Source organism: Myodes glareolus, chromosome 8, assembly GCF_982192425.1.
Source record: "Myodes glareolus chromosome 8, mMyoGla1.1, whole genome shotgun sequence".
Taxonomy (NCBI): Eukaryota; Metazoa; Chordata; class Mammalia; order Rodentia; family Cricetidae; genus Myodes; species Myodes glareolus.
The window spans coordinates 74300944-74314633 of record NC_142033.1 but is presented as its reverse complement, the minus strand read 5'-3'; the positions used below and the strand labels follow the sequence as shown (position 1 = coordinate 74314633).

Below are 13690 nucleotides of genomic sequence, written 5' to 3'. Positions count from 1 at the left end.
GCCATGTGGCTAGCATAGACAAGAATAATGGGCTAATATAAGTTATAAGAGTTAACAAGAAGCCTGAGCTAATGGGCCAATTAGTTTATAGTTAATGTAGACTCTCTGTGTGATTTCTTTGGGACTTATTGATCCCAGTGCTCAAAAGGCAGAGGCAGGTAGATCCCTGTGAGTTTGAAATTAGCCTGGTCTACAAAGTGAGTTTCAGTACAGGCAGCGCTACACAGAGAAACCCTGTTTTGAAAAAGGAGAAAAAAAAAAGAAAAAAGATATGACATCTTAGCCACTGCACACCTTTAATCCTAGCACTCAGGAGAAGAGGCCGACAGAGGCAGGTATATCTCTATGAGAATTCTAAGGCAGCCAGGGGGTTATATAAGTAAGACCTTATTGTAAAAAAAAATGTTAGGCTGCTTGAACTTTCTGTGGGTATTGCTGTGCTCATTAACTACACTCAATTTTTCAGAGGGCAAACGGTCTGGCAGAGGTTAGTATGGCACATCTCTCTGTCCCAAACCCCATGTTCTTGCTTGTAACCACAGAGACTACTTTCCTACGCCCCCACCAAAACTGACAGTATGTATAAAAAGAAATAAAATCTGTCTCTAAAACCAGCAAGATTAGTAACATAGATCTAAAACTCTTCATCTAAACCGTCTAGGTTATGTTTCAGGACCTGGGAGTTCTCTGGCTTTTTAGACAGCTAAGACAGTGCATGTATGGAAACACTACAGTCACAATTCAAAAGGAGCTACTAAGGCATTCCTAGTTCCTCAGAGGAACACATGGGCACTTCACACCACATGAGGTAACTCTGTCAGCTCAGATAAGGTCAAACTGCAAATAGGTTAAGAAATGCTTTCTGGTTTTCAGAGACTGCAGCAATCAGGCAAGTGATCACAGGATCCTAACTGCCAGTGACCAGAAGTCCCAGGAAACACCCCATTATTAAAAGAAACTCTAGGCATCTGTAAGAACACACCCCATCCCCTAGCTATAACCTATGTGGCCCTTTCTCCCTGAAGGCCCTAACAAAAGTAGAGCCAGACCTACACCTAAAAGGTTTTCCCACTTATAGAAGTGCATGATTCTAGAGCGTAACTTACTAAACAAAACCACCAAGCAGGCTCCTAATGTGTACAACCCACGTTGCCAACTATAAAACAAATGTTGGTCAGACTAAAAGAAAGTACAACAAATAAAATACGCAACAGTCTGCTTTAGAGAGAAGGATAAAGCTTTGCTCTCCCTGGGGAGTGAGCTTCAGAGCAGGAAACACCAATTGCTTGGATGAAAGCCAACCCTGTAAAACCATGTTCCACTTAAACTACTTTTCTTGAGTTTAAGCTAAGGTATCACATGCTTCCGGAAGATGAGCTATAAAAAGATAATGTTCAGAGCAGCAGGAAGGAATAACAGTTAAATCTGGTCCATTTGGAAAAGTTTTAGAATCGATGTAACAGACTCTCAAATAGGGTACTAAGCTATCTGAACTGACGTGCCATCTGTCTACAAACTGTAAAGAGTATTGGCCCTTTCATTTAAAATATAAAGCTGTAAAATTGTGGAAACTTTCAAGTTTGTTAAAAGGAGATAGCCGGAGAGATGGCTTAGTGGTTAAGAGCACTGGCTGTTCTTCCAGAGGTCCTGAATTCAATTCCCAGAACCCACTCTGTGCTTAACAACTGTCTATAACAGTATCTAATACCCTCTTCTGGTGTGCAGACCTACATGCAAACAAAACACCCACATACATAAAATACATGGATACATACATACATCTTTAAAAGAGAAAGATGATGTCCCTTCTCCTGATATACTTTTAGGTTTTACAGAGGTAGAATGCATTTTTATTAATGGTCTTTTATATTAACACCTTGATTTTAGGATAAACAGTTATCCTAAAAGGATCCTGTGATTTAAGAAATAACCACTGGCTTCTGGGCACCATTTTAGCAGATAATCTATTGTTTAAAACTGAGCTATGCTGGAGACCTAGAACAGGAAACAGCCACAGGGCAGGTGTTTGACCTGCCACAGCCAAAGGGATAGATAGCTTGAGAGGCAGTTGTGGCCAGGAGCAGATCTCATTAACTGACACTAACTCTAGAGTTAGACGACTTGAGCTTGAGGTCGGTAGGTAGATCAGGCTCTGGAGTCTGAAAACTCTGCAGCTCCAATGATCAATACTCAGGGGGTTAGAAAGTGTGGAAACAGGCTCTTCACCCGTGCAGATCTGAATGCTGTGGATGCTTCTCCCACTCTCCACTCTCTAGCTAGGACCCAAGGGAAGTCTACGGGGTAGAAGAAATCTGTCTAGCTCACCAACCACAAAAGTAAGTGTGGCCATCAGAAGTTTTTGGTACACAAACAAGAGAAGCTATAAAAATGAAGATAGTTAGAGTAGACATTAGATACAGGCTCAAATCAGCATAAATCTGAAAGATTAAGAATCAACAGGTACAATTAACTTTCCCCTTCCTCACCATGCATGTAACTGGCAATTTGCCATCTGAAGTTGCTTTTCCTTTTATTCCTCCATTTCCTTTATAGTATGTTTGTGGTAATATTTTCACTTAACACTTTCAAAAAGTTTTTATTTATTTTAAAAATATTATGGACGTTTTATCTGCATGCATGTCTGTGTATCACTTGCATGCTGGTGCCCATGGACGACAGAAGAAGGCATAGAATCCCCTGGAACTGGAGTCACAGATGGTTGTGAGCTACCACGTAAGGGCTGGAAATCAGACCCTCATCCTCAGGAAGAGCAGCCATTGCTTTTATCTTAACTGCTGAGCCATCACTGAAGCTCCAACTTTTAGGTCTTTAATTCTTATTCTTCATAAATTAATCTAGCATAGTATTATCCTTTTCTTGGTTTTTCCTTTTATATTATTATCTTTCTTCCTATGATATTTTAAATAGTATTTTGACTTTATTTTAATGGTTTTTGGAAACAGGATGTCACAAAGCCTCAGTTGATTCTAAGGATGATCCTCCCACCTCTGCCTCCCTAGTAGTAGAAATACAAGCATGCTCCATTATGCCCAGCTATCTTATTAGTTTTTAATTAAAAAAAAACAAAAACCATGTCTTCTATTTATGTACTTATTCTCACTATTATTACATTGTATATATGCAGGCTTATGCATGCATGCATGTGCAGAGGACAACTTGTGGGGATCAGTTCTCTTCTCCCATCTTGAGTACTGGAGATCAAACTCAGTTCTTAAGCAGCCAGCACTTTTACCTGCTCAGCCATCTCACTGGCTCTTTTGTTTTAATTATTATTCCTGTTTTTACATTATCTAATTAAAAACTTTAGATTTATATGTTTTATTTTATATGTGTGGTAGTTTCCTGAAGTATATATGTACATCACATATTTGCCTGGTGCCCTCAGAAGACAGAAGAAGGAGTCAGATCCCCTGGCATTGGAGTTACAGAGGATTGTGAGCCTAGGAACTTAGATGAATACTAGGAACCAAACCTAAGTCTTCTGCAAGAGCAACAAGTATGTGCTTTAAACATAGTACCATCTCTCCAGCCTCCTCATTTATCTAATTAAAAAAAAAAATCTCACAAGTAGGGTATCATTTTTTGTTCTACTGTTATTTTGATTTTTCTAAATCTCCTATTTTCTTTTCCCTTCCATAACTTCCCCAATTGTCTTTTTCTTTATGCTAACCTTTCCCTGCCTCCTACATCTCATCCACTCACTGCTCCAGTTTGCCCTGAGTAGTTTTAACCTCGCAGCACAATCTATATTAGTTTCACCATTCTCTGCCCCACAGTCATTTCTAATGTAGGAGTGAGCTTGAATCAAGTGAGTTCTCTGTCATGTATGGTCTGACACTGCCATTAGAAGGTTTATTTTTCCCTTTCTCAGTGGGAGGAAGGCCCCCAAGATTAAGCTTCTCACTAAGAATACCTTCAAATAAAACCAGAGGTAACACCCGAACTAGCAGATTCACAAATCACAATCTAGAAACAGAAGAAACATATAAGGTCAGAGCATTTTAACTCCCCGACTGCTGAATTCAAGGCACTGCCAGACGAAAAATTCATGCTTATTGGCGAAATAATTGGTGTTCTCAAAGAATATGCAACCAGCAACTAAACAAAAAAGTCAGCAAGAAACACAGACAAAGCAGTAGATGAAAAAATCAGTAACATGGATGATAAAACAACATGGAAGAAAAATTCAGCAAAATTGGTGTTTTATAAAAAAAAAAGTTAAAAATAAAGAACTTGTAAATCAGATTTAAAAACATAAACAGTGGAAAGCATCACCAACAGACCACCCATGCAGAAGATTCTCAGGGGTGGAGGCCAAGGTCAAGGAAAGACCATATTAAAGCATTAATAAAAATAAATAGCCAGGTATGGTGGTGCACACTTTAACCCCAATAATTATAAATTCAAATTTAACCTAGTCAATATACAGTTCCAGACCAGCCAGAACTATACAGTGACACCCTACCACAAAAACAAACAAACAAGTGAACATAACAGTGATAAATACTGGGACACAGTCAAACCTATGATAAAGATATAAAAAAGCCCATATATTAATAGAGAACAACTCATTGAGAAGATATAACAGCTATAAACGCATATGCATCAAATGTTGGGGCTTCCAAGTTCATAAAGCAAACATTAATGAATGCAAAAGGTCATAGTTCCGCACCCAGTAATTGTGGGTGACTTCTATACCCCATGTTCATCTTTAGACATGTCATCAAAATAAAAATTCACAAATAAAACTTCAGAACTAAACTATATCATAGATCAAATGAATATAATAGACTTCTACAAAATATACAGAGTATATTCTTCCAGTAGTCCCTGGAACCACCTCTGAAATAGATCACATCCTAGTCATAAAGTATATCTTAACAACAACCTAAGAACTGAAAAAAAATGCTGGTATCTTCTCAGATCACCATGGAATAAAATTAGAAATCAATAGCAAGAGAAGCCATAGAAACTGTACAAGTACATGGAAATGTACTTGTGAACAACACACTCATAGTAAGTCACTAAAGAAAACAAGAGAGAAAAATTTAAAATTCCTAAAATCAAATAAAAATGAAAACACAATTTAACAGAACATTTGGGACACATCTAATGCAATTCTAAGTGGAAAGCTTATAGCTTGAGTATTTAATTTTTTTAAAAAAAGCTATTTGTAGACATTAAAAAAACCACACTTGCCAGGTGGGCAGTGGTGATACACACCTTTAATCCCAGCACTCGAGAGGCACTCACAGGCAATCTCTGTGAGTTTGAGGCCAGTCTAGTATACAGAGTGAGTTACAGGACTGGCTCCATAGTTACTGAGAAACCCTGTCTCAAAGGCAACAAAACAAACAAACAAAAAAAGAAACCAACAGTCACGTCACACAAACACATAGTAAAGACAATAAAAACACAGATACAGTCTTTTGACAAAGGTATCAAATTATACTTGGAGAGACAGACAATTTAATAATGCTGTGAAAGCTGGATTTCTACATGTAGAAAAATTACACTAGAACCCTATCACCTACCATGTACAAAATAAAAAATAAAAGTAAATTCAAGATGGATCAAAGGCCTTATTGTAAGACCTGGATCTTTGGAACTGATAGAGGAAGAAAACAAAGATGGAAATTCAAAGGAAGTTCAGCCATAATGTTTATCTATACTTTCCAAGAGCTGGGATTACAAGTGTGTACCACACACCCTCAAGATATAGGAAACTACCTCCTGAACAAGACCTCAATAACTCAAGAAAAAAAACCTAAGAATTAATAAATGTGTTCCTATGAAAAGTAAATGCTTACACACACAGCAAAGAAAACAATCTCTATAGTGAAGAGGTGGCCCACAAAACTGAAACATCTTTGCCCACTACATATTAGACAAAGGATACAACATACATACAAACATATATACATAGAGAAAAAATTAAACACACACAAAAAAAAACAAAATAAAAACAAATTAACCAATCAATAAATGATATAATGAAGTGAACAGGTAGTTCTCAAATGAAGAAAAACAAATAGCCAATAAATATTTGAAAAAGCATTCAATATGCCTAGCTATCAGAGAAATGCTAATTAAAAACTGCTTTGAGCTTTTTTACCCTAGTTAGAATGGTTAGCGACAAGAAACCAATAACAACAAACGCTGACCAAGAATGTGAAAAGAGAAGAAGAGCCCTACATATTTTTGGTAGGCATATAAACCAGTAAGCTCACTATATAAAGTAATAGGAAGGTTTCTCAAAAGCTCACTACTATATATACCCAAAGGACTTTTTATTTTTTGAGACAGGGTTTCTCTGTGTAACAGCCCTGGCTGTCCCAGAGACCAAAGTGGCCTCAAACTCACCAAGATCTTCCTGCCTTTTCCTCCAAGTGCTGGGATTAAAAGTGTGTGCTATCCTTGGCCAGTAACCCAAAGGACTCTTAGGTCAACTACCAAAAAGTTATCTGTATGCCCATATTTATTTATTGTTATGTTAGTTATAATAGCTAAGAAACTAGAACAAGCCTAAATGTCTAACAACAGATGAATCAATAAAAAAATGTTATCTACACAATGAAATTTTATTTACTAAAAACTTTACACGTATCTGTGTGAATTTGAGAGGTACACATTTGCCTCAATGTTCATGTGGAAGTCAGAGGATAATTTTCAGGAGTCGGTCTATAGGCCCTAGTGATTAAACTCAGGTCATTGGACTGCACAGCAAATGCTCTTACCAGCTAAGCTATCTCACTCACCAGTCCCCATCTCTTAAGCCTACATTTGTGTTTATTAAGCCAGAAAAGTAAATACAAATACATCTATAGCTGGATTCTCCTTAAATTTCCATCCAAAAATTCCAATGTCTACACTGATAAAACATTAGGCATACTGTTATATCCCAACTTACTTTACTTAAACTTTATTTATTTATTCATTATTGTGGGTGTGATGTATATGTGTGAATACACATATGTAGCATAGCATGTATACCCATAACTTTAAGGAACTGGTTCTCTCCTTCTATTTTTACTTGGGTTCCAGGAATTGAATTCAGACTGTCAACTTAGTGAGGCAAGTGCTCCATCTACTGAGTTATCTCACTAGGTTTTTGAATGACTTTTTATTTCTGCTTCAACTCTTCCTGTTTGCCTCCTCTGCTCCCTAATCTACCTTCTCAACATTTAATATTTCTTGCACTACATTTATACACTCCAAGCATTTTAATTTTATTGGAAATGAATTTTTAAAACAAATAGGCAATCTTGCTCATAAGCCACAGTGTGAATCTGCAATTTTTTAAAAAAAAAATCTAGCTCCCCGGATGATTCTGAGTATACAAACCTACAAAACACAGGCAAGGACGCAGACTAGCATGAGTCAGAGAGGTTAAAAGATACCCCTCTCAGATTTCTAAGTGATGGGGAAAACATCATGTTTTTTTTCTATGTATCAAGATTCTAGAAAGTCCTTGAAGTACACATTTCTTGGGCTCTGTCCAATGCCTGAAGACAGTCAACCCAACAATAGTGTAGGTCCCAAGCCCATGTTACCTACAGATAAACAAGATGTAATGTAAGTGATGGATACTTCTTACCAGAGGTCAGAGAGTAGACATGGCACTATTAACGTAATAAATGAATGATCAGTCATCTGTCACTCTAGTTTGAATTTAAGCCTGATTTCTACTAAGAGGCAGCACCAACAAGCTGACTATGACAGAGAACGGAAACTGTGGTGGTTAATATCAACCATCAACCTGATGAGCTCTAGAGCCACTTTAGAATTAAGTCTTTAAGCATACCTGTAAGGAATTACATACATTAGGTTAAGTGAAATAAGACATGCCTATTCTGGCAGTACATTCCATGGGCAAAGGCCCTGAATTAAATAAAAAAGGAGAAAGTGGTCTGAACACTCACTATTCTCTTTCTGACCAGAGACACAATATATGCAGCTGGCCCAAGTTCCTGTTGCCACCATGTATGATGGTTTGAATAAGAATGACCCACATAGGCTCATATATTTGAATGTTTAGTTACCAGGAAGTATAACTCTTTGAAAGGATTAGAAGGATTAGGAAGTGTGGCCTTGTTGAAGGAAGTATGTCAATGGGATTGAGCTGTGAGGTTTAAAAGCTCATGCCAGGTCCAATCTGACTGAGATAATTCCTACCTGAGATATAGCTCTCAGTCACTTCTCTAGCACCAAGCCTACCTCCCTGCTGCCATGCTCCCCACCATGATGATAAAGGACTAACCACTGAAACTATAAGCAATCCCCAATTAAATGCCTTCTTTTATAAGAACTACCTTGGTCATCGTGTCTCTTCACAGCAATAGAACAGTAACTAAGACATGACTTCCTGACCATGATGAAGTATCATGGACTATGAGCAGGAATAAACCTTTCCATTCATTGTTAAAGCACTTTTTGTGGGAATTCTGTCATAGCAATGAAAACTATAGCTATTGTTGAAGCTGAGGATATGAGAGTGAAGGTGACAGTTCTGAATCCACTATTTGCCTGAATTTGAGATGTGGTTAAGATAGAGTCAAGATTTAACAAGGACTTCCAAGTTTTGCAAATGAATCCATAACAATGTTAAGACCTCTTCCAAGGCTGAGTAAGTCCTAGAGCCCTGGCTGCAGTGTGGCTGATTCCACTATGACATGATCAACAGCCAAACACTAAAATTTACACGAATACCAAGTCATCCCAGTTCCCTGCCTGCTGATACACTCAGTACTTAGAAGGAGAGAAGTCAGGAACTACTCTATGTATGACTAAAAGACTAAACTAACTTCTGAACCTCGGCATCTATGCTTATGGTCTCATGTTCTGGGGCCAACTATACAAAGGCATCACTCTGAAATATCTCACGTTGTTTCACCCTTGAGATGAAATAAGAATATGGCTGTCTGGAATATTCCTATTTTGTGAGTAAGCTGTGGCCACCAATGTTCAACACTATTGGGAAGATATTAGAACCAGGATAGCTACCAGAGTATTTTTTTTGACTCAAATACAAGTTTTCTCTGTATATTACATAGTAAAACTATGTAAAAGAAAAAATTCAAACATATTCTTTCTCCCACTCTCTTTTTCTAATGTCAGTAAAATTCCCAATGTGAACTGTGTATCTTTTTAGCACTAATGACCAATCTTTTTTTTCCCTCCCTCCCCCGCCCCAATCTTTATACTTTTAGAAATAATTGTTGTATGAATATAGTTCCTCTGAACAATAAATCATGTTACTTCTTTTTTAATTTTTATTATAAAAAAATAAAAATTTTAAATTTCATTATACATACCTAATCCAAGTTCCCACTTCCTCCCCCCTCCTCCCATTCCCTCCACTTCACCCCTCACCCCCCATCCACTCCTCAGAGTAAGGCATATTGCTTTGGGGAAGGTCCAAGGCCCTCCCTACTATATCTAGGGAGAAAGCTATCCATACAAAGAGAACAGGTTTCCAAAAAGCCAGTACAAGCTGTAGGGATAAATTCTGGTACCACTGCCAGTGGTCCCTCATTCTGTCCCAGTCATGCAACTGTCAACCACAATCAGAGGGACTAATTTGGTCCTATGCTTGCTCCTTCCCAGTACAGCTGGAGTTAGTAAACTCCCATTAGCTCAGGTAAACTGTTTCAGTGGGTGAACCCATCACGGTCTTGACCACTTTGCTCAATTTCTCATTTCTCCCACTCTTCAACTGCACTTTGGGAGCTCAGTCCAGTGCTCCAATGTGAGTCTCTGCCTCTGTTTCCATCAGTTGCTGGATGAAGGTTCTAGGGTGATATTTAAGATATCCATCAGTCTGACTACACGGCAAGGACAATTTGGGCACCCTCTCCTCTACTGCTTAGGGTCTTAGCTGGAGTTATCCTTGTGGATTCCTGGGAATTTCTCTAGAACCAGGTTTCTTGTTAACCCCATAATGACTCCCTCAATCAAGATATCTCTTTCCTTGCTCTCATCTCTGTCCTTCCTCCATCTCGACTATCCCATTCCCTCAAGTTCTCCTTGTCCCTCCCCTTCTCCGTCCTTCTTCCCCTTTTACCCTCCCTTCTTCCCCCACCCCTATATTCCCAATTTTGCCAGGTGATCTTGTCTATTTTGACTTTCCAGGTGGATCTACATATGTTTTTCTTAGGCTTTACCTTGTTACTTAGCTTCTCTAGGATCATCAACTATAGCCTTAATATCCATTGTTTATAGCTAGTATCCACTTATGAGTAAGTACATACCATATTCATCTTTTTGGGTCTGGGTTACCTCACTCAGGATGGTATTTTCTAGTTCCATCCATTTGAATGCATAATTCAAGATGTCATTGTTTTTGCCACTGAGTAGTACTCTAATGTGAAAATGTATTCTATTTTCTTTATCCATTCTTTGGTTGAGAGGCATCTAGGTTGTTTCCAGGTTCTGGCTATTACAAATAATGCTGCTATGAACATAGTTGAACATAAGTCTTTGAAGTATGATTGAGCATCCTTTGGGTATATGTCCAAGAGTGGTATTGCTGGATCCTTAGGTAGGTTGATTCCCAATTTTCTAAGAAACCACCATACTGATTTCCAAAGTGGTTATACAAGTTTGCATTCCCACCAGCAATGGAAGAGGTCCTCTTTTAAAAGTTTGTTGTGAAGTAACGGGTAAGAGACAAGCAAGTCTTACTAGCAAAATGCAGGCAACTCCATGTCAAAGAAAGTCTCTTAGAATTAGTGTCACAAACAATGAGATGCAACAAGTTCACTTCTAAGTTACTATTCTAGGAGACAATAGAGAAATAGAAACTGAAATAATATGCAACGGTTAAAACTCAACAAATGTAAAAATAAGATTTGTGCATTTCACTGTACCTTTACCATTAAAAAAAAACTTTAAAAAAAATGTGGCTCTTTTTTCAAATTTGATACAGGATCTCACTATGTGGGACTGGCTAACTGGTCTCACAGTAAACCTTGTTATGTAGACCATGTATGTGGCCTTGGACTCAGCGGAGATCTGTCTGCCTCTCTGCCTTCTTCCTTCTGAGTGCTGGGATTAAAGGTACACAGAGCAAAAGTCACACACACACACACACACACACACACACACACACACACACAATTTTTTTAAAAAATTGGTAAAAAAATAATGACAGGGCAATGGCTGGGGAAATGACAAAGTAAAGAGTTTGTTGAGCAAGCAGGAGGACCTGAGTTTGAATCTCTAACACCCATGTAAAAAAGCAGGGCACAGTGGCACATGCCTAACATCTAAGCTCTGGAAAGGTGAAGACAAAAGTATTGCTAGAGCTTGTTGTCCAGTTAATCTGGTTGACTCAGTGAGCTTTACCCCATCTCAAAAAATAAGGTGCATAGTCATAGAGGAAGACACCCAGTATCAACCTCTGGTCTCCACATGTATGTGTATCTACCATCTACACACACACACCTGAGCACACACATTGACACTACAAATAACTGTCTTAGTATATGTAAGATCTAGACTTTAATTCCTAGCACATCACACACATCTTACACACACATATGTCATTTTAATAAAAGATCAGGGGAAAAGGTAAGAGAATAAAATGAGAAATTAAGCACTTTCACAAAAATGTCCAAGGCTGATGTGGCTCAAAGCCTACTCAAATGCCATTTTAATATAAATGTTACCAAACACATACACAAAATTCACAGCTTCCTTCCATTAGGGTTTTATAATACCCACAACCTTCTTATAGTCATTATAGGCCTAGGAAACCACTAAAGTGTCAAACAGTTTTCTTCCCTTCCTTTGGAAAGAAGGAAATGTACCTTACAAAACTTAGAAAACCAGAAACACACTAGATACTTTATAAAATAGACAGAGATTGAAGACATGAATCGTATAGGTTCCCATTTCATGATAAAGACACCTTCAAGCAAAGTTCTATAAGAAGTCTGGCCTACCTGGTCTGCACAAGTCTCCATGCTGTTCTTTTTCACTGGCGTAGACCTCCATGCACCAAGCATGGTATGCAAATGAGAAGAGATCTTCTATTTTACCAGGTGGTCGGATTGCATTGTTCAATCTCTTAAGCCAGTCTTGACACTGCTCAAAGGTTGGGAACTGACACCTTTGCAAAGCAAAACAAGTATGAATGTAATCAGATGACAGTTGATAATGAAGCCTAAGAAAAGCCGCCATTTCAAGAGTGCCCGTTCATAATGAAGAGACAACTAGAAGTGAAGAAAGCATCACAGACACTCATTCACTACTACTTACAATAAAAACAACAAATTATAGTCAGGGGTACAAAATCTTTAAAAAAATGGGGGGTGAACATATGGCAAATCTATTATTTTAATCTAATGAATCTCTTCTGAAAGTAATTAATGGTGATTATCAAAGTAAAACATTAGCTTGTCTCTCCAATGAATTAGGTCTCACTCTACTTCTTCAGATAGTTCTAAAGTCATCTATCTCTCTCAAGTAAAGTCAGAAAAGTTCAGAGAAGTACTTTTTCTTTTGTTATGACATAGTAGGTCAACCTAAAAAAGAGACCACAACACTATCCATAGCCAGTTGGGGGGGGGGTTTCAAAATTTGTCTACTTAGCAATTAGGACAATCAGATCCAAATTAAGCCAGAAGACATGCAAACTTTCAGCTACAACCACATAGAGAACAAAATAGTTGTATTATCAACAGCAATTTTCAGCATATACAATTAAAGGGTTAGAATAATTAATACAAATTGAGTTTTTGAGGACTTACATAATTTTTATTTTTAAATGTAGTGCTGAAAACTGAAACTACACAAACTTTAAAATCTGAATGGCTGTCAGTTATCAAAAGTAAGTTGGGTGTGGTAACTCCTTCTGTAACCACAGGAAGTCAAAAAGTTAAAGCAGGAGTATTAGAAGTCTCAGGCCACCTTGGGCACACAGACTGCTTCAGGAAGTAAGACTATGAGTTGCTAAAAGGGCAAGTTAATGTTTTCTTTAACAGGGAGGTTCCTTACACTCTTCCCTTGTCCCAACCAAGGTAGCTCATTCACATGACAACACAGTATTTACTGGTACCCCAAAACAGATCAAAGGAAAAAAGTAAAAATGTCAAAAAAGGAGCATGTCTAGAGTTATTAAATTAAAAACATATTTTAGGCATCATTTTGCAACAATCACGGTAAAATTAGACTTTATTAAATCATGAATGAATGTTAAACTTAGAGAAATTTTGGTGAGAGATAAGACACTTGCATTATCTCAAAGTGGTTTATTGGTTATATGGGGGAGAATGCAGAAATTTACTACTGCTGCTGCTGCTGCTGCTGCTACTACTCTATTACTAGAGAAATTGGATAATGCTCTGACTGGTCTAATAAAAAGTCATCAATAGGGGACAAGTAGATCAATTGTCTCTAGATGTAACACAGGACCTTGAAAAGAAAGTGTGTGTCTGAGTGTGTGTGTGTGTGTGTGTGTGTGTGTGTGTATTCCAATTGTGGACACTTAACTTCAATTTAACCTTGAGGAAACTCTAGACAATCATAAAATGAAAAACACTACTGAAACTATATTATTCAAAATGCCACTGTCATAAAAGACACAGAAAGGTTACAGAAAGATTCCAGATTAATGAAGATTACAGTCATGCAGCTAAACACATTATCTGACTCTGAATGAGTTCTC

General features: G+C 37.8%; 1 protein-coding gene across 8 annotated transcripts in view; it reads right to left on the bottom strand.

The window, feature by feature from the left end:
• The window catches only part of Mtmr3 (myotubularin related protein 3), a 114619-nt gene that overhangs the window by 30489 nt on the left and 70440 nt on the right, over window positions 1–13690 (bottom strand). For all 8 annotated transcript variants that reach the window (XR_015002766.2, XM_085692098.2, XM_085692097.2 and 5 more), the window contains one exon: window positions 11967–12133. Coding sequence is in view for 7 of the 8 variants with exons in the window: in XM_085692098.2 (XP_085548224.1) it covers window positions 11967–12133 (167 nt within the window). In the remaining variant the exon portion in view is untranslated. The remainder of the gene's footprint in view (window positions 1–11966; window positions 12134–13690) is intronic.